This window comes from Rhinatrema bivittatum, chromosome 2 (genome assembly GCF_901001135.1).
Source record: "Rhinatrema bivittatum chromosome 2, aRhiBiv1.1, whole genome shotgun sequence".
NCBI classification, from domain to species: Eukaryota; Metazoa; Chordata; class Amphibia; order Gymnophiona; family Rhinatrematidae; genus Rhinatrema; species Rhinatrema bivittatum.
The window spans coordinates 669,966,879-669,988,637 of NC_042616.1; the positions used below are offsets into that span (position 1 = coordinate 669,966,879).

Below are 21,759 nucleotides of genomic sequence, written 5' to 3' on the forward strand. Positions count from 1 at the left end.
GCACTCATTCTGTTTTTTCATGACTTTTGCAACTTTTACATACAGCACTGTTTGCTGCAAAGACTAACAGAAGCAGACACAGAGATACGTAAGGATTAGCTCCAAAACTTTCACCAATCAGCAGGATCTAATTACATATCAAAATCTATTTCCCAAGGCTTTTCTGTACTCACGCAATTAGAGTTTACAGTAGACTTTAATAAACCATAGAAACCTGAAACTTGCTTTGAAAATGAAGTTATCCTCTTAGCCTCTGATGTGTCAAGGATGTTATTCATATCAAGTACGCTAGCCAACATGCTATGCTGCAACTGGAGACATGGAAAATATTGTAAATTCAGTAGCCCATTAAAGCGTTTAAACTTATTACCATTAAATAACTGTTCAATCAAACAAATACCTTTCCCATAACAAGATTTCCAAGCAATAGTCTCTTTAAACTTTGAGTTGTTCCAAATGAGCATTTATATTTTAACAGTCATACTTTATTCCTTTCTTTATTCATTTGTTCCATGATTATGCTATGTATGTTCTGATGTAAGGCCTAGGCGGGTTCTAAATAAATCAAACCATAAACCACTCAATTAGGGGACAAAAATGTGTTTTAGTCACTGTGATAAGGTTGTAAACTTCATTGACAGATATCTCCTCAAAGGAATTCCACAGAATTGGTTGGCCTGGCCATGTATCATCCACCTGTCTTAATCCAGACAGAAAAGAAGCAGATAACTTCTTAATTCTGTTATCTAAAAACCTGCCCCATTGCCTCAGCATTTAACTCAGCCTCATATGTAGTCTTACCATTGGAGGAAGAGGTCAAAGATTCCACAATGTGAAACAATTCTTTATGGCGATTAGCTGCTGCCTGAATTTGATTGGACAGAAATTTGCATTTCATTCTATCAGCCTTAGTTCTAAAAGTCATCCAAATCCCTTAAATACGCTTCACAATCAATGTCATGGTTGGAATTAAGCCAATGGCATTTAACTTTTCTTAATTGTTGTTTTGATGAGATTACTTCAGGGTCAAACCCTGGGGCTTTGTGATGTCTTTTAATTTCCTTACATATCACTGGGGCAATTTTATCTAAAAAGGTCTGTACTAATTGTTTCCAGAAATCAACAGCCTCATCTGCACAAGTTATATTAGCCTTCTTAACCTCGGGAAGCCATGCATTACCAGAAGCATCGAGCTCATATTGACTACATCTCTCTACTGTAACTTTCTGCAGGTCACCACTGGTAGGAGTGCTGCCTATCCAAGCCTGTGCCTTTATCAGAAAATGATCTGATCAAGGGACTTTAGTACAGGAGGTTAGTCTTCCCTCACCTCTAAACCTTAAAAATAAGTGAACGTGATTTCATAAAAATGAGATCCAACTAGTGGCCACATCTATGGGTCGGCTGTTGTATAATCTGTGACCAGCTCAAAGCTTTCATAGTATCTAATGCTACTGCCAATTACCTGATAATGGAAAAACATCAATATGAAGATTAAGTTCCCTTAATACTATAAAATCCTTCATATTTGAATTGAAAGTTAGGAGCATATCAATTAGTGTGGAAAGATATGTGTTCAAAAAAGTAGGTGTGGCATAAATAAAACATACTTCTCAGTTACCATTCAAAATGGCAAGTGCTTCCAAAAGCATCATGGCTATTGGTTAAGGGTAGAAATCCCATTGCCACCGTGCAGGTTACCTCCATGCACCCTCTTCTTCATTTCCGTCCTCTAGCCTTTAGGGATCCACAGTATTTATCACATGCACCTTTGAATTTGTTGACTGTTTTCTTCTTCACCACCTCCTCTAGAAGGGTATTTCGAGCATCCACCACCCTCTTTGTGAAGAAATATTTCTTGATGCTGGTTCTGAGTCATCCCCCCTGGAGTATCATTTTGTGATCTGTACTTCTATTGTTTCCTTTCTGACAGAAAAGGTTCGAAGTTTGCGCAACATTAAAACCTTTCAGGTATCAGAAGGCCTATACCATATCTCCCCTGTACCTCCTCTCTTCCAGGGTATACATATTTGGATCCTTCAGCTTCTTCTCATAAGTCTTCTAATACAGACCCCAAACCATTTTGGTAGTCCTTCTCTGGACCACCTCCATTCTGTCTCTATTCTTTTTCAGATGGTGTCCAGAACTGAATACACTAATCCGGGTGAGGCCTCACCAATGTTCAGTATTGGCCTGAACTTGGGCCAGAATTGGCTGCCTCGGCCTCGCTGGTTGTACTTGCATTGGCCATGCTAGCCAGGCGCTTTTGCATCAGCTGTGCCAGGATGACTGCCGGTGCTGGAAATACCTCAGCCATGTTGGACTTTAATTTTCATATCTCCATCGAGGCCTGGATTCTATGACAGCTCTGGAGCTGTAGGCTAGGTCTAAAGGTTGTTTTCTTCTTTTCTCTGTAGTAACCGTAGAGGCCCAGCAGCATTTTAGTGGAAAAGGAGGAGCAGCCAGAGAAAGGAGAAACACATTCCTAACAGGAGGCAGCAGATCTTGTTTGTTTGATAGACTTTATTTATATATACTATATTTATTTATATATAGTACATATTTTTAAAGCACTAGAGTCCTGTAAAAAAGTTGTCAAGGCAAGGAAGACAAAAAAAAGGAACGGTCGTGAGACAAGTTCGGCCTTCACCAAGTACAGAAAGACCACAAATTACAAATATGGAGACAGAAACTGGAATGGAAACCCAAAAAAGCCACTCTGCATGCAGTACAAAACTAGAGAAATGAAAACAGAAATATAGCACCTAACATAGTACCAGGATCTGCAATAATGTACACAAACTAATCCGCATAAAGTTACACCGGCAATATGGCATGAACTCAAATGGAACAACCTTACCTATAAAAAGGCAACACTACAAATAGTAAACCAGGCCTTAAACACCAATACACCTTCAATTAGGAAACATAAAAAGCCAAGCTGTTATAGAAATAATTGTAAAACTATATGAATAAATGTTTCAAAACAGCTGATGAACAGAACAACGTCTAACAATTAAAAACTATTAAAAATTCTTCAAACACCAATAAAATATTTCAAAACAGCAGACACAACACATAATACCCAATACTACCCAATGGCAGACAATCAGGAAAAATGAAATCAAAAGCCACCTTTACTTACCCTCTCTAACAGTTTTCCTACTCCTTTCCCTTGGAGGCCACAAAAGAAGCAGCAGTATATGCTGAAGCTGTCCTCATAGTCCTCTTCCTTAGGGACCACAACCAGTCTCTCTTCTCTCTCTCTCTCTCACATACACACATTCACATACGTGTCACACCAGAGGGCCAGTTTCTGTCTTTCACACACCAATCATTTCCTCGACCAGTATCTCTCTCCCTCTCTCTCTCTCACACACACACACACACACACACACATACCAGTCATCTTCCTGATCAGTCTTTCTCACACATACACACGTCACCTCTCTGACCAGTCTCTCAATTACACAATGCTTTCTCTCTCTTACTTACACACAGGCTTTTAATCACACACACGCTCTCTCTATTTTACTTTCACACAAGCTCTCAATCATACACATGCCCCCTCTCTTTCTCACAGCTACAGCCAGCAACATGTTCCATCTCTCTCGCACACACATACAGAAGCACCCTTCCTCACTCACATTGACATACACAAGCATCCTCCCTGTCTCACATATACACCACACACACACAGAAGCACCCTCCCTGTCTCACACACACAACATGCACACAGAAGTACCCTCCCTGTCTCACACACACCACATGCACACAGAAGCACCCTCCGTCTCACATACACACCACACATACACATACACAAAGGACCCCCCTGTCTCACATACACCACACATACACACACACACCGGCCCCCAGCTGAACAGCTTTATCTTCGGCCCCGCTGGCATGGTCTTTCCACAAGCCCACCTCCCCTCTTCTTCCTTTCTCTGTTTCTGTGTATAACACAGTCATCCTCCCAGTCCCCTCAGCCTGTAACCTAGGAGTCATCTTCAAGTCCTCTCTCTCCTTCTCTACCCATATCCAAAACTCAGTTAAAATGTGCCATTTTTTTCTCTATAACATCACCATAATCCGCTCCTTCTTTTCAGAACACACTACCAGAATCCTTACCTACTCTCTTATCTCCTCCTGCTTAGACTATTGCAATTTGCTCCTCACAGGACTCCCAGCGAGCCAGCTCTCTCCACTACAATCTATCCTAAATTCAGCTGTGTGACTTGTCTTTTGCCAAAGTTGCTACACTCATATAACCCTTCTTCTGAAGAAAATGCATTGGTCCCTATTCATTCCTGCATACAGTTCAAGCTCCTTTTACTCACCTACAAGTACCTTCAACTCTGCAGCTCCTCACTACCTCTCTTCTCTTCTCTCTCTCCACACCCCTCCTCAAACAGTTCGCTCATCAGACAAGTCACTCCTTTTTATGTCCTTCTCCTCTACTGCAAATTCCCCACTATGTGCTTTCCAGCTGGTTGTACTATCTGCTTGGAATAGACTTCCTGAGCTGGCGAGTCATGCTTCCACTCTTGCCTTGTTTAAATCCCATCTAGAAACCCACCTTTTTGAGGCTGCTTTTAAACCTTAAACCTGATTGTTCACCTTCAGCTTCTTTAACTCATTTTCATTGTCTTACTATATGAAAATCCCCCAGTGTTTTGACTTGTATGTTTGGCTTGATTAGATTGTAAGTTCTCATGAGCAGGGGCTGTCTCTTATGTGCTGTTTGTACAATGTCGAGTAGTACTATAGAAATGTTAAGAAATGGTAGTAGTAGTAGTAAAAAAAAAAAAAGGTCACTTTTAGAAATCCAAACATATCAATGAATCAGCCAGTAAACAAAAGCTAGGAAATGAAAGTTTCTCAGCAGTGGTGGTTAAAAAGTATGTAGGATATTAGGAATGATCCAAACAGGATTGGAGAATAAAATGGAAAATATCATATTGCCTCTATATTGAGCCATGGTGCGATCACACCTTGAGTACTGTGTGCAGTTCTGGTCGCCCAATTTCAAGAAAGACATAGTGCAACTAAAAAAGATGCAGATAAGTGCAACAAAAATGATAAAGGATGGAACATCGTTCCTATGAGGTCAGAGAGGCTAAGGCTTTTCAGTTTGGAAATGAAACAGATGAGAGGGGACATGATAGATGTTTATAAAATTATGAGTGGGGTGGAATTGGTAAACAAAGGATGGTTATTTACCTTTTCAAATAATACTAAAGAAAAGGAACAGTCCATGAAACTAACAACCAGCAGATTCAAGACAAACCGTAGAAAGTAAATTTTCACTCAGAGCTGTGAAATCTGTTGCCAGAGAAGGTGATCAAGGCGACTAGCATAATAGAGTTTAAAAGAGGTTTGGACAAGTTCCTAGAGGAAAAGTCCATAACAGGTAGACTAAAGAAAACTAATGCTATCCTTGGGAGTGAGGAACAGGTATTTAGATATATTTTGTGGGATCTATCAAGTTCTTGAGACATGGATTGGCCACTATTAGAGACAGGATATTGGGCTCGGAGGACCTTGGTCTGACTCAGCATGGCAATTCTTATGTTCTTAGCAGTAGCTACACACGAGTCTGTACTATATCTTTAATGCTGATTTATAACACAGTAAAACAGCTAATAGAAAGCATTCTGCCAATATAAACCTAAAGTGATGCTAAAATCAGATGAAGTTCAAATGATCTGACAGGTTAAAAATAGTTATGGCTATGCTATTTGAATACTTTTATATAGCTTTCAAATAGCATCTGTACCATTAGTCATTTCTTAGATCCATAATAAAAGGTAATACAACCTACAAACATTCCTACCAGATCATAAGAAGTAATTAAATGGTATTCTCCTGTCAGTGGTTAAACTGAATTGTACTGTGAATAGATTGTTAAACAACACCTACAAAAACAACAAAGCCAGAATGAAGTCAAATTAGTAGTCATGGTAGTAATTTAAGCTACAATGAAGGTAGGGAATAGAATATTACAGACAGAGTAAAGGATAGGACAAAAGACACAAGGGAAAGTAAACTGATAAAGGCCAGCCTTTAGTGGCAGCCCTAAGGTTACTCTTTTCTCTGGCAAAGATCTAAAAGATTTGTATTACACTATAATGTAATACAGAACAGATAAGTTCATTTTTTCCTAACAAGTGTCGTCAAATCAAAGCACCCTAGCAAATTGGTATCCTATTAAAAAAACAAACCAATCTAACCCCCTCCCTATAAAAAGACAACCCTTATGTTAAAAGTCCATTCCACAGAACTCCATTGGAAAAGATCTCAAAGAGCTCAAAGCCTGCCTGATATGGTGCAATGCCTCTTACCCTATATCAACCACCAAAAACTGAGGTCGGCTATTGCATACAAAGAAGCAGTTAGGGTGGATAAAATGAATATTTAATCTAAAACCTCAACAAATATTTCTATCTTTAATCTGAAACATGCATGCGTGTATATATATTGGAGACATGATAACAGATTAGCACAAACCTGGAACTACTGGCGCTTCTGCTGATATGTTTCAAACTTGTGTTAATTCAACCCCTTTTTATTTCTTTAATCTGTAAGCCCTTCCAACTCACTGATTATATTATACATATAAATGAAACTCCTACTCAATCCCTCCAAAATGAGTATAAACTGAAAATCTTCAGGTAGATTTTAAATGGGCCCCGTGTGCGTCCAGAAATGTGCCATGCTATTTTCTAAAGTATACGCGTAGATTTTAAAATACTCTTTACACACATGAAATGGAGAGGGAGAAAGAGAGAGAGAGAGACTCCATACGGCTCAGCCAGACACTCAATACATGCACCACTGTAAGGGGGCATTTTGAGTAGGAGTGAGTTTTCAGGAGGTGGGTTGGAGTATGGGAGGTGGTGTTACAGAAACATTCAGAGGTATTCCTTGTAAAATTGACATCATTAAATAATTTTAGTCCTTATAAGCGATGAAAAGGAGCTGATTTGTACAATGCAGTGAGCAGAGACTGCAGTGTACAAATCAACTCCTCTTGTCAGAATTTTCATCACTTATGAGGTCTAAAAGTCTTTAACGATGTCAATTTTACAATGAATATCTCTAAATGTGTCTATAACACTCCCACCCCCGAAACGCTAACCCAACTCCCGAAAACTCACCCTGAAACAGTGCCCCCTTACAATGGTGCATATATTGAGTGTCAGGCTGAGCCCTATAAAGAAGTGCGCTCTCTCTCTCTCTCTCTCAACGACTACTGAGGAGCTGTAGCAAAGTTACACCAGTACTATACAGGCGCTAGCATCTGTATAGTACATCTGCATCTGTGCTGGTCCCCCCTCTGGAATGCCCATTCCCTGCCTCTTTTCCACCTACTTTTTTCTGGATGTGCGCCCTTCCCGGCGATTTAAAATTCGCGTAGCTCCTGCGTGGCTCACTTTTAAAATCTACCTCTATGCATGGGAGGAGAACATCATAATGAGATGCTGATCAATATTTGTGTTGTCAATACTTCATGAAAGGTTTTTGCATCCCTATATTTAATCATAGGTCTCAGTCCATTCCAGCCTCGATCTCGAAACATTTTTTCAAGTCTATTTTGTATGCACTAAAAATGAAAAACAAAATTCCAATAGACTTATCTTTAAATGATCTCCACCAAATAAGTCCCAATATGACCACCTTATTTCGAATCTCGTCTTCAGCTTCAAGGGCAAGTCTTCCAAACATCAATAGCAATCCATCCTGGCTTCAGTATAAGGGATTCAAAACCTGGTGGCCATGTCGGGACCTATTTGGTGAAAGTCATATAAAACTAAGTCTACTGGAATTTTGTACATTATTGTTTTTAAATTTTTATTGCATACAAAATGGACTTGAAAAAAATGTTCGAGTTTGAGGCTAGAGTGAACAGAGACGTACGATTAAATACAGGGATTGAAAAACTTCAAGAAGTGTTGAAAAAACAAATATTGGCCGGCATTTCATTATGATGGCCTCTTTTACATACTTTTCAGTTTATGGTAATATCTGAATGAGTGACTGGGAGTTACATTTATATATTGAGCTTTCATGTCTATGTTGCTGAGCTTATGAGTGTTAGTTTTTATATTAATAATACAACCTAGCACAATACAAAAACCCCCCCCAACAATTTGCACCCTTCACCCCACTAAATGTATAATGAACTGAACTATTAATTACTCATAATCAGTACAAGAAAACAGATGCAAAATTTCTGCTAAGAGACTGATCACTGCACTTGTTCATAAAGTCAATGACAGAACACGCAGAAGTACTTGAAAAAGGGATTATCTGTTAAATTAATCCCTTCTCCTTGTAGCAGCTTTCTCAACAATCTCAAAAAGAAATCACATATGGAATCAGCATGAAAAGTGCAAAGTATAATCAAAATAGCAATAAGATATGTGAAACATTTGACAAGCTTTATACTCAGAACTAGTGAATATATATATATTAATAAAATCCTTACAAAGGGGATGAGAAGTTAAGATGGGGAAAGGAAAAAGATACCTGGTCATGGCTGGCTTCGATGGAATTCCCGATGCCATGAAAAGTCATCTGCACGGGTGACAGTGTCAAACAAGTCATGCAGTCTTTGCCATTTTGTCTGTCACTGTAGAGTACCTGTAATAGAACAAAACAAGAAATACATTAAGTACCAGTTGCACAAAGATGTCAACCGAATAATACATTCCTTCTTTGCAGCTCTGTAAGATAGTCCAGTATTGTTTCAAACCATTGCCTAAAATGTGATATCTTAGGTGGTTCTCAACATTATTTATTTTATTTACCGACATTTGATCTGAGATATCACATCGGTTTATATTCAGGTACTGTATCCCCAGAGGGCTTACAATCTAAGTTTGTACCTGAGGCAATGGAGGGTAAAGTGACTTGCCCAAGGTCACAAGGAGCGACAGAGGGACTCAAACCCTGGTCTCCTGGTTCGTAGACCACTGCTCTAACAACTAGGCTATTCCTCCTCCCTACATTAACAAAATGATATATAATGTATAAGAAATAATATCCCAAGAAGCGGGCATCATCCATTATAATGTTGTGCGCCCCGCTCGCGGCTGTCCCGCGCACGGTCTTGCTCACCTTCATGGTTCCACAGCGGGTCCCGGGATGACCTCCCTCTCGATAGTTGCCAGTCCAGCTAGGCCCCGGCGTCTTGTGGCAGCGGTCACCGGGCCTTCCATTGCGCGTCGGGCCTCATGCCGAGGTTCGGCGTCCTCGGCCATGTTGGCCTCGCCCATGCGTGTGCGCGGACTACCCGGACTCATGTCGGGCCAAGGGCGGGTCCTAGATCCGCGGCGCGCCCTGATTGATTCCCTGATATAAGGAAGTTCCTGTCTCTGCTTCCTTGCCTTGGCAATCGGGTCGGTTTATTCTAAGATTGCCTCTGCACTTGTATCTGTTCCTGCTTGTTCCTAGTCTCGTTCCAGGATCCTTCTGTTCCAGTTCTGTTCCTGACTCATTCCTGCATCCTAGTTCCTGTAGCCTGCTTGTTCCTGTGTTCATCTGTCTGTCTACCCAGGAAGTATCCTTGGACTGACTTTCTGGTTCTGACCTCAGCCTGTTCCTGACCTGCCTGCCGCCGGCCTCAAAAACACAGCCTGTTCCTGACTTGCCTGCCTGCCTGCCGCCTGCCTCAAGATCTCAGCCTGCCTTTGATCTCGTCTGACCTCCGGTACCTGACCCTTGCTTTGCTGACCTACTCGGACTGACCTCTGGACATTGACCTTGCCTGTCTGACCTCGTCTCCAGATTCTGGCTCTGTTCCTCGCCTTGTCATCACCAACACTGTTCTGGTTCTCCTTGATCCAACCAGCAGCCACCTTTGAACCCGATCGCACTCCCCCTGTCTCCGTGAGCATGCCGGACTTTCACTCTCCTAGGAGACCCTGCGAGGCCCACCTAAGTCCAAGTGGCCCGGGTCCCTATGGGTTCCTCCCGGGGGGGACCTCGAGCTTCCAGCGGTGAAGCTCTTCCTAGCCTGTGTCTCCTCCAGTGCTCCGCCCCCTGGGGGCAGCTACCTCCTGTTCCCTTTCAGGAGGCGTTCCACCTCTGCCCCAGGACAAGGGTCCACCCCCGAGCGCAACATATAATTACATATCAAGTTCTGAGGTCACAACTAGCTAGCCTCCATTTTATCTGCCTTATACAACACTATTTGAGAAAGGCAGAATAGAAATATTTTAAGAACCTAAGAATTGCCATAGTGGGTCAGACCAAGGCTCCATCAAGCCTAGTATCCTGTTTCCAACAGTGGCCAATCCAGTTCAGAAACCTTTTAAAAGCCCAGTTATGCTAACTGACTTAACCACATTCTCCGGGAATGAATTTCAAAGCTTAATTGTCTGCTGACTGAAAAATAATTTTCTCCAATTTGTTTTGAATGTGCTACTTATTAACTTCATGCAGTATCCCCTAGTCTTTGCATTTTTTGAAAGAGTAAATAACCTACTTACATTTACTCATTCTATTCCATTCATGGTTTTATAGACCTCCATCATATCCCACCCCCCCCCCCCCCCCCAGCAGTCTCTTCTACAAGCTGAACAGCCCTAACCTCTTTAGCTTTTCCTCACAGGGGAGCCATTCCATCCCTTTATCATTTTGCTTGTCCTTCTCTCTACCTTTTCCAAGGCAACTATACCTTTTTTGAGATGTGGTGACCAGAACTTTATACGGCATTCCAGCTGCTTATTTTGAAGTAAATGAATCCCATGGTCATCAACTATGATTTTTGACAGTAATAATAATTGTGTAAAATCAAACTAAACAAAATAATGCTTTTTTTTTTTTTTTAAAGCTGAAAGAAATACTTCTGAAGGAGGTGCTTTTATTTCCTGCATGGCTTGTTGTACAAGCTTTCTCAGTGATTACAGCTGAAGCAATCAGAAAGCAGTGATACTTTCCTTCTTCGGCCAGCAAAGAGGAAGGGAGGAGGAATTCTGCTGCTGGGAGACCTTTTTTTTTTTTTTTTTAAAGAAAAGACTGCCAAGGTCAAGCAACTGCTGGGGCATTTAACATGTGGAGAGGAAAGGGAGGGTCAGGCGGCTGTGGGTAAATTATTTTATATTTCAAGATTCGGGGTGGATGGAAAACTTTAGGGCTGCTATTATAGCACCTACATTTGACTGGATAGTACCGCGAATCAGCGCTAGCCGTCTAACTTTCTTCCCCTGACCTAAGCATGTCACTGGGCCCACCCAGAATTTGGCCAGCTAAATTTAACTGCTTAGTGAAATTTAAGAAGCCAGATTTGGCCGGTTAATCTTGCCAATTTTCAAGGGCTTTGAACTAGCAGGCTTAAGGCCCTTTGAAAATTGACCTATTCAATAATAAAATAGGATGTGAAGTAAACAAGGAATGCCTCCATCAAAGAATGCCAGCACCATTAGATGTTCACAAGGCACGGCTGCAGGCGAAATGACAGTATGTCAGCGCACCACAAGGGATTCCTGACATTAGGGGACAGTTTTAGCAGGTGACAGAGATGGTGACGTTTTTTTTGAATTTGAAGGGCAAGGAGGGAAGGCAGAATATGTCACGCCAAGAACTTCAGGAAGAATAAAAATCTTTTCAACAGTGATTCATGGCCTATAAAAAATAACAGGAATGCACATGTATAGTCACTCCCCAATCTCCTGCTCCCAGGAACGTTCCTTTTTTTCAGTAGCAAACGTGTGTGTGTGTGTGTGTGTGTTGTTACACAGCACATATACTACTATCTGCTCAGAGGCCGGACTATGCTCAGAATACCGTTTTACAGGCTTAAAGACATCCGGTATGAATCAGGTAGAAAACTGCCATTCTTATGTGTTCTGTGAGAAAATCATTTTAATTGTATTTCATGTTCAGGTAAGATTGTTAAGGTAGTGTGCATATAGAGAGTTGATAATCAAAGGTTTTATCTGGTTAACTTTCGGAAGTAGCCAGACAAAACCCAAGACTTGAATATTTTCCCCTTCTCCCTGGCTTTATTTTATCTGGTGTAACTTGTTACCCTAGACAAAATACAGCCAGATAAAAGAAGTGGCACTGGGGACAATCCCAGATATTCAGTGCTGCTCTGACAAAGTTAGCCAGGTAAGTCTGGTGATTAAAATACTCATCCTAAAGTTCTCCAGATCAGTGTTCTCAATTTTTTTTCGGTCGGGACACATCTGACAGATGGTTCTCACATGCGTGACACACTGAACATGTGACCGTCACGGGGCTATATGTAAACATACACTCTGCAACCACGGGAACCCCCTCGACCCCCCCCCCCCAAACAGTGGGTGCAGAGCAGAACTAGGTCATTTCCCGTACAACTCACCATACAAAAAAGATGTTCTGGTTCTTATGACATCTCAGTAAAAGCAAAACGAACTCCCTCTACTACCAGGCACAATAGCCTTCCTTATGAAAAGACAGTAATTTACCACTAACGCATATCCTATTGAGAAAGCACAACAAATAAGATTGAAACATATGCCTACATGCTAGTAAAATACCTCACCTCAGTCACACACCCAGAACTGACCTAACATAATAATGCACACAAACTAACCCGCACAAAGTTACACCTGTATTATTGAACACACTCAAACAGTAACAACCCTGTCTATGAAAGGCAACATTATAAATATTAAACCAGGCCCTAAACAGAATAAGCCAAGCTGCTATAGAGCCCCTCACAGAAATAATTGTAAAGCTATACTAATAAATATTACAAACAGCTGATGAATAGAATAATATCCAACAATTAAAAACTCATAAAAATTATTAAAAATTCTTCAAACATCAATAAGATACTTCAAACAGCAGACACATCACATAATACCCAATAATTAAAATGGTAGTCAATCAAGAAAAAATAAACTTAAAAAGCCACCGTTACTTACCCTCTCCAGCAACTCTCCTACTTCTTCCTCTTGCAGGCCAATAGCACTCACCAGAAGCAGCAGTGGCTGCTGAAGCTCTGTCCTCATGGGGCTCATCCTTAGGGCCCATGACCAGTCTCTCTTGCACACACACACACACACCAATTACACTCCATGACCAGTCTCTGTCTCTCACACACTAGTGACCTCTCTGACCAGACACATCCCTGATCAGTCTCTTTCTCTCTCATACACACACCAGTCATCTCTGAACAATCTCTGTCTCCCTCACACACATACCAGTCACCTTCTTGACCAGCCTTTGCCTTCCTCAAACAAATCAGTCACCTCCCTGATCAGTGTCTGTCTCCCTCACACATACATACACCAGTTATCTCCCCCCCCCACTCCCCCCACGGCCTGAGAATGAAAAATCCCATCAACTACGGGGGCTGATTCTGCTCTTTTTCCTGTCGCTGATCGCCAGCTGTGCTTTGGGCCGGGTCCAGGCTTCTGCCACTACTTTATGCAGCATGGTCTTCTCTTCTTCCCACATGCCCCACTATACATCACTTCTTATTCCTGCTATGGGAGCGGGAAGAAGAAAGGGCCATGCCGCTGATGTTGATAGCTACCACTAGTGGTGTACCTAAACTATTTGGCACCTGGGGCAGATACTTCCTTTGGCACCTCCAACCCATATATAAATTTTCAGATTTCCTAAACATCGATAAAATATTTCAAAATAGCAGACACATCAAATAACACTCAATAAATTTAACTAATAAGGATTTTAAAAACACCCTCTCCAAATCTGTCACCCTGAGATTATCGTAGACTGGGGGCACGCTTACACACAGTTCCTCTATCTCTCGCTCTCTCACACACAGACAAAAACTGAACCAGAAGCCGCAACAAGCCAGATTCTGTATGCAGTGCAACAACAGAAAAGCAGAATATCACTATTCCTCAAAACAAGACAATCAGGAAATATAAATCAATCAGAATAGTAAAACCATACTAAAAAATAGACATATCAAAACAATTGATGAATAGATCATCATCCAATAATGAGAACTCTTATACAAATGTTTAAAAATTTCCTAAATATCAATAACATATTTCAAAACAGCAGAATTATCAAATAATACCCTACAATTAAAACTAATAAGGATAACATTTTTCCCTCATACCATACCTGGGAACTTTAGATTTCCAGTAACACTGAGATTGTCATGGATTAGTGGAGGGCATACACAAATTTTCCCTGCTCTCTTATCATTGAACTCTTCTACACTCTTCTTCTCCTTCACTCACCTCTCAGTCACTCATCCCCCTTCCCCCCACTCATCTTCCATCCCTCACCCCATCACTCAAACCCCCTTCCCTCACTCTCACTCCCCTTCTTCCTCCCACTGCCTCCCTCCCCCACTTTTTTCTGTCACCCACCCCCTCCCTTCCCCCACTTCCTTGTCACTCACCCCTCCTCTTCCTTCTCAGTCAGTCACCCCCTCATTTTCACTCCCACTCCTTCCCTCTCAGTCACTCCCCTCTCCCCTTCCCTTACCATCCCTCACTCTCACCTCCTCTTCTCTGTCACAACATCATGTGACTCACCTCTGCCCCAAGGTGGTCCTTCTTTCTGCCGAGGGGGTGCAAGAAGCCTGCTGGCAGGACACCACAATGCTACCGTGCTGGGGGCCTCTAATTCCTGGCTGAGGGGGGGGGGACCTGTGCCTGTGTGTCACAAATTGGTGCCACACGGGGGCTTCTAATTGCTGGCTATGGGGTGGGAACCCCCGCCTGCGTGTCACAAATCTGGGCCGTGCTGGGCGTCTAATCGTTTGCCACAGCAAGGGAGGCACCAAGAGAGGGACAGGACGGGAGCCAGCGAGCACAGCAGAGCTGATATGAGAAACACACGCTCAGGGCAGGCAAAGCATGTTTTCTTTTCTCTTCTGCAGCTGCGCTGCCAGATTATACTTAAAATCAGCTGATTGGTACCACAAAACACTCCCGATGGCACCCCTCCCCCTGTTGTCCACCCCCCACCTTTAGTACGCCACTGGTTTCCACTAACACTGCTGCTGTTCCTGCCTGGACGGCACAGCAGCAGTATTAGTGGAAGAATATATGCGACTCACTGCAATGAAGGAGAGGGAAGGAAGCGTAACCGGGGCACTGGGACACCGGGAAGCCGCAACACACCGGTTGAGAATCGTTGCTCCAGCTAACTTTATCTGGATATATTCAGTGAAACATTATCCGGGTAAGTTCTGTTGAACATCCAGTTAAAGGAATCCAAGTAACTTTCCCTGGATAAATGTCATGCTGACTGGCTTACTCGATATGGGCCACAGTGTGATTTCATAGCCAATTATATATTAAGAGGACTATTTTCAGCACTCCATTCTCTGTAGTTTGAAGGCCCACAGGTAATTTGAAAATCCACCATCAGCGCACACCCGAACCTTTGCCGTGTAAATTTACTTCTGCTATGGAGGAGATGTAAGTTATAAAATAAAAAGAAAGAGCCATTTCTCATGGGTTTAAAGGGTCAGGGGTAACTGAGGGAAGTACAGAATATCAAACCAGGGGGGTTTGGAGAACATAGCTGTTAACTGGACGAACTGGTGAAACTGGTAATGGCATGAACATGCGCCCCTTTTAAAATACCCCGACTTACACGGTAGAAGCGGGATTTACACGCATAGGTGTACGCCCACTTAAAATTGATAGACTTGGTTTTGGGTACTTGCCAGGTTCTTGTGGCCTGGTTTTGGCCTCTGTTGGAAACAGGATGCTGGGCTTGATGGACCCTTGGTCTGACCCAGCATGGCATGTTCTTGTGGGCACCTGTGCGCGTGGTCAGGCTATTTTACATCATGCGCGCAAGTTATAAAATGGCCACTTATCTGGGCGCGCACCGACACACGTGTGCCAAAGTTTGCCTGCGTGCTGGTTTGAAAGTTACCATCCCTGTGAACAGTTCAGATTACACATTCACAAGTAATTAATATAGGTGAGTGGGTGGCAAACGGAAACTGGTTGAATCAGGTTGACACTGCCAACAAACAAATGAGACATGTGAAGAAACACACAAAAGTGTATATCTCATTAAGCTATCTGTAAACAATAGGGAGGATAAGGAAGGCAGCTATGCTGATATACTAGGAAAAACAGAGAAGGAGAAATAATTTGAAGGCTATGTGCACAAATGTTCATAGTCTGTGTAATAAAAATCCACACTTGCAAGTCTTAACAGATGAGTGAGATTGAGATATTGAGCTATCAGAGATGAGATTTAATGAACCCCTTGACTGGAATGTAGCCATACTGGGCTACAATCTGTTCAGGATGAAAAGGGAAGCTAGAGTAAAACCTTGGGGTTATTTTGTAACAGCCCACATAAGAAAGTCAGCAAATACACATATAAGTTACATCAAGTTTCAAAGCAAACTTACTTTGAAAATGACCCTACCAAAACTACCTGCACACAATTACACTTGCTAATTTGTAAGCAGAAATATTTTGATTTTAAGGTACATTTTTGAGAAGTCCATAAGGTAGGCACAAGTCCAACCTCTTCCCAACTCTGCCCTGGGGAATGCCTTTGCTTAGTCTGGGTAATATCCGTGCATACAGGACATATGTACATAAGTTTACCCACATATCGGGCAGGCAATTTTGTAACAAGCCATTTCTGCAGGTAAAACCTGTTTTACCCATGGAAATGCCTTTGAAATTTGTCTTACCCTTGATAAAATAACATTAAGCACATACATTTAGTATGGGGGTCAGTTATATACATGTTTTGGTTGCACACAGGGCATCATTAAAAAATCCTGTGCTCTTTTTTTAAATTTTTTTTTATCAGCCATTGAGGCAAAATGGAGCCTTCTAAATTAAAAGTGTATCTCACACAAATGTGTGTATATCCTACTCTTAATCTCCAATGACAGATATTCCAACACTCTTCTGTTAAGGATGTGGACCCTTCAGCCGAGACGAGGTTGATGCTACCACCAGGAGAGGGCCCCTGTTGGTTCTCATCGTCGGGAGACAGTGCAGGCAGAGAAGACTCAACTGGAGCTTCACCTTTACCAGCCCTCATTCCCCGCAGGTTGAGCCCATGGGTGCCGGGGCCGGCAGGACTTAAGCAGGGGTCTCTCAAAGTGTGGAACCAGAGGAGGAGGCTGAAGTGGAGAAGGGCAGGCAAAAGTCGAGGCAGGCGGCAGATGGAACCAGAAACAGGCCAGAGGTCAGGACAGGCAGTGAACAGGCGAAGACGGAGAAACAGGCTGGAGGTCAGGGCAGGTGGAGGTCAAGCAGAGTTGGGTTACCAGGCGGAATTCAGGCAGAATTGGGTTACCAGGCGGATTCAAAACCAGGAGGTCAGTCCGGAGTGGCGAGGAGCAGGAGGGCACAGAACAGGAGCAAGGATGGAACGCAGGATCAGGAGACAACGCAGAACTTGCACTCTGAAGCAGAGCAGGAGCCGTTGCTGAGGCAAAGTGCTGGAGGCAGGGATGGGTATATATACCCATCTTACCTGACGTCATCATCAACATTTTTCCACATCTCTATCCTACAGTATCCTTCTTATTAGTGGAAGTGGCGGCTGTCAGCGGGTCTGACAACCGACGCTTAATTTTACCGGTGTCGGTTTTCGAACCCGCTGACAGCTATGGGTTTTAAAAACGGATGCCAGCAAAATTGAGCGTCTGTTTTTTAACCCACCGCTCAGCGGGCAGATTTTTTTTTTTTTGTATTTTTTTTTTTGGTGCCTCCGACTTAATATTGCTAAGATTATAAGTCGAAGGGTATACAGAAAAGCAGTTTTTACTGCTTTTCTGTATACTTTTCCCAGTGCTTTCAAGTTAACATCTGCCCTACAGTATAAGGGATAATAATAGCACATCTAAAACGCACGGCCAAATGGGGGCTAATCAGTGTGCTCGGCCGAGTGAACCGTTCTGTATCGGCCTATCACTTGTTTGGGAAGGCTGAAGCATCCCCTTATTCAAATCTAACCTACCTATCAAATTATTTTCCATCTCCCACTCTCAATCCTTTCCTAGCCCATCTCTCCATTCTCTTTCTCCTTCCCAAGCCTCCCATTTCCCCATCGTTCTCACTCTCTCCTCCACCTTCTTTTCCCCTCTCTTTCATCCAACCCCTAGTTTCCCATTCCCACCCTCTGTACTTCAGCAACCCTTATCTATTTTCCTCTGCCTCTCACTCCCTGTGTCAGCACCATTTCCATCTCCTCTCACCCCTTCACAGACTCAGTTTTCTTCTATGCATTTCACTTCCTCTCCAGACATAGAAATACTGGTCCCCATCAGTCTCTCTTTTTCTCTCTCTCAACCTCCCAGATCCCACCTTGTCCTCAAAGTTTCGATTTCAAACTTCCTACCCTAATCTCATGGTCTCTCGCTCTCAACCTCCCATCCTGTCCCCACCAGTCTCTCTTTCTCTCAACCTCCCACTCTGTCCTGAACAGTGTCTCTTTTTCTCTCTCTCAACCTTCCCCAATCAGTCCCTATCTTAATCCCACAGCCTGTTCTCACCCATCTCTTTCTGAACCCCATCCCATCCAACTAGTTTCTCTTTTTCAACTCCCCCACCCTGAGGAGTTTCACTTGATGCACCCCATCTAGTCCTCACCAGTCTCACTCTCTCAACCCCTCCCCCAACACTCCCTGTGCTCACCAGTCTCCCTCTCTTTCAACCCCTTTCCTACCAGTTTCTCTCGGTCTCAAATCCCAACCTTTATCAGTCTTTCTCTTACATAGAATTTACTCAGTTAGCTGGCAGTCAGGTAGGCAGTGGCTCTCCTTCTCCTGGGGGTTGAATGGGCCAACGATGATATCTCCTGCAGGCTTCCCCTGCCTCCTTTGGCCTAAGTGGACTGATGACACTAGCACCTTCTTCTGTCTTCCTCCAGCCTGTACAGGCCAGTGATGCCACTAGACCTTTCCACTGGATTTTGGGAAGGAAAGGCTTAGCCTCCCCAAGCCTCTTATACCAGTCACTTATGCTCACAATACTCAATAACTATACAACAGCCTTTCGGCCCTATTTTTTTTTTTTTTTTTTTTAATCAATGAATACAAATTTGTGTATTTTTGCTCCCTCCACTTCCACAAATATAGCAGAATTAAGCTTTAAGTGATTTAATTTTAAGATAGTAAGTGAGAAAACAGGGGAATAAAAACAATACTAGGTTTCATAGTGCAATACTTGCTTCAGCCATTAAACTAGCCAACATTATTCAAATGTATTATAGCAGGCACATTCTACACATTATATTTCATGTGCTTATTATCCTAAGTCAGATCTAGTTAAACAAGATTTGGAACAGAAATGTTCTTTACTTTAAAATTCTTTTCTATTAGCTCAGTCAGTACAAGTCAGAATACAGACTAGCCCACTGCCACAGGGCTTGCCTCGGAACTTTGCTTTCAAGCCCAACTTTGTCTGAGTAATTTCACTACTTCCAGTATGAGCTCATCATAATTTATAGCAAGACAGCATTTCTGCATTGGAGAGATGGCTAATTTCCCCACTTTGTGTAGTTTACTCAGTACTGATAGGATAGATTTCACTTTTCTTTCAATCTAACCAATGATAAATCTAACTGTAAAGCTCTTAAAATGTAATACGTTTCATAACATAAAGCCCAAAAGTATATAGAAAGGGAACAGGAAAGGACGGTCTGACTTGTCCATATTAGTAGAAATTCTATCCTGTCATACTCTTGATCAACAGTATCGATGGCGCATACTTCAGTAACACTTCACAGGGCAGGTAAGAAATTTGCCACTCACAAAACTGCTGCCAGGAACAAGGTAAAGAAGACACTCGCTCCTGGCGCCTTCCATCAGATCTTCTGACGGAAATTGCGGTGGAAGCCGCAGGGGCAAGTATTGACTGTAGAGTGGGCATGGAAGCGTCAGGAGTGCGTATCTACACCATGGCTAACTTATGCATCCAGCACAACTTCCTTCAGAAACTACGCTGGAAGCGTTGGGATGAGTATCTACTGTACTTCGCTCTTGGCAGCAGTTTTATGAATGGCGGGATGGGGAGGGGGTAGAGGTGGCAGGGGTCCGGGCAGGGAGTTCACCAGCCTATTATTATTCTGCTAAACAGGTGGGTGAGGGCAGAGTTTGGGTGGGAAAATTTTTCTTTTTAAAAAAGAGAATGGGTGACTGGTGGTGGTGGGGGGATGGGGGGGGAAGAGAGGCCCCCAATCTGCAGAAACCTGAAGCAATTTTACGATTTAGGAGGGAATGTGGACTGGGGGATGCACAATGAAATGTGGTGAGGGAAGGAGGGAATCCAGCCACAGGCCCCTTTATTTCGTTTTTTTTTTTTTTTCTTTCAAAGTGCTACTTACCTGGATATCCAGTAAGAAGAAAGTTATCTGGCCACACAAGGCTGGATAAAAAAAATGCTATAACATTGAATGCGGTAAGAGAAAGGAACATGTTTAGGGTAATTTTTAGAATTACCGCACTGCCTGGTGCTTCGCATAGGTAGTATTACAGGGTGCGGTAAAGGTTTTGCACCCCGCGATACTTATATTTCACAGCTCATGAAGTGCTGAGAAAGAGAGAGAATAAAAATATTTATAAGACCCTCAGAGTAGTCAACTATTTATATCTCTATAGGAGGGCCAACTAATAGTTCGAGGTGAGGTGTTTGTGGTGGTTTAGGGGCCAGTTTTACATGCAGAGTGAGACGTACGAACAGCACAGTACACCTCGGTGAAGATTTGACATCATTTGGAGTGAGGAAAGTCTCACAAAGATGATATTTCTACAGTGATCTCTTGCCCTAGCTTGATGGACTCTATAACAGGGTACCATCAAGCTAGGTTGAGATATCAAGGTAGAAATCTCATCTTTGTGAGACTTTACTCACTCCAAATGATGTCAAATCTTCACCGAGGTGTACTGTGCTGTTCGTACGTCTCACTCTGCATGTAAAACTGGCCCCTAAACCACCACCAACACCTCACCTCGCGTTATTAGCTGGCCCTCCTATAATCATATAAATACTTGTGTTGTACTTTGGACATTGAAGTGTGGGCCCCTGGTTGCTGTAAGAGATGACACCTCCCACAGGGCAGAGTCCTGTGGGAGGTGCCTAGAGCAGCGATAGGCTAGCTCTAGGCAGAGATGGACACAGAGATATATCTTTATTGTTCTGCAACATAGATGGTAACCCAAGGATCGGGTGAAGGTTCCAGCTAGGAGAGGAGAACCAGATGATAATGTTCCGTCTGTATGTTGCAAAGTGGAATGGCAGATCCACAGTCTCACCAGGCCCGAGCAAGGCCCCGAGGAGCGGGTACCGTAGGCATCCTTGTAATAGGTAGGCAACCCCGGAGGGTAAACAGAAGCAAGGCAAGGCCCTGAGGAGCGGGTACCTTAGGTTTCCTTGTTGGTAGCAGATACCTCGGAGGGTAAAGAGGAGCGAGGCAAGGCCCCCATGGAGCGTGTACCTAAGTCGTCCTGGAGTGAAAGTACACAGAGCGGGAGCATCTGGTAACATGGAGAGATCAGCATGGAAGATTCCTTGCTATCTCGTCGCTGGAAATGTGAAATGGGTTTAAATATCCTGAGCCTATGACGTCATGCGGTGGGGATGCCCCCGAGGTTCCCGCCAAGACGCACGTAAAGGACAGGGCTGCGCACACATGTGCCCTAGGTGATCCCAGGAGAAAGATGGCGAACGCAATCGCCCATGCCGGTCTGGGGACGCTGGAGGGGTCAGCGTAGAGAAGCTGAGGCAGCCATATTCCCAAGATGAATGGAGTCAGGCAAAATAAAAGTAAGCAACAGAGGGC

General features: G+C 43.1%; 1 protein-coding gene across 10 annotated transcripts in view; it reads right to left on the reverse strand.

Moving 5' to 3' along the window:
* The window catches only part of STAU2 (staufen double-stranded RNA binding protein 2), a 559,185-nt gene that overhangs the window by 159,231 nt on the left and 378,195 nt on the right, over positions 1-21,759 (reverse strand). For 7 of the 10 annotated variants that reach the window (XM_029591479.1, XM_029591480.1, XM_029591484.1 and 4 more), the window contains one exon: positions 8,533-8,646. The exons of 2 other annotated variants lie outside the window; for them this stretch is intronic. In XM_029591479.1, the coding sequence (XP_029447339.1) occupies positions 8,533-8,646 (114 nt within the window). Of the gene's footprint in view, positions 1-116; positions 312-8,532; positions 8,647-21,759 lie in introns of those variants that run through there. One more of the 10 variants, XM_029591483.1, reaches the window with a different exon arrangement.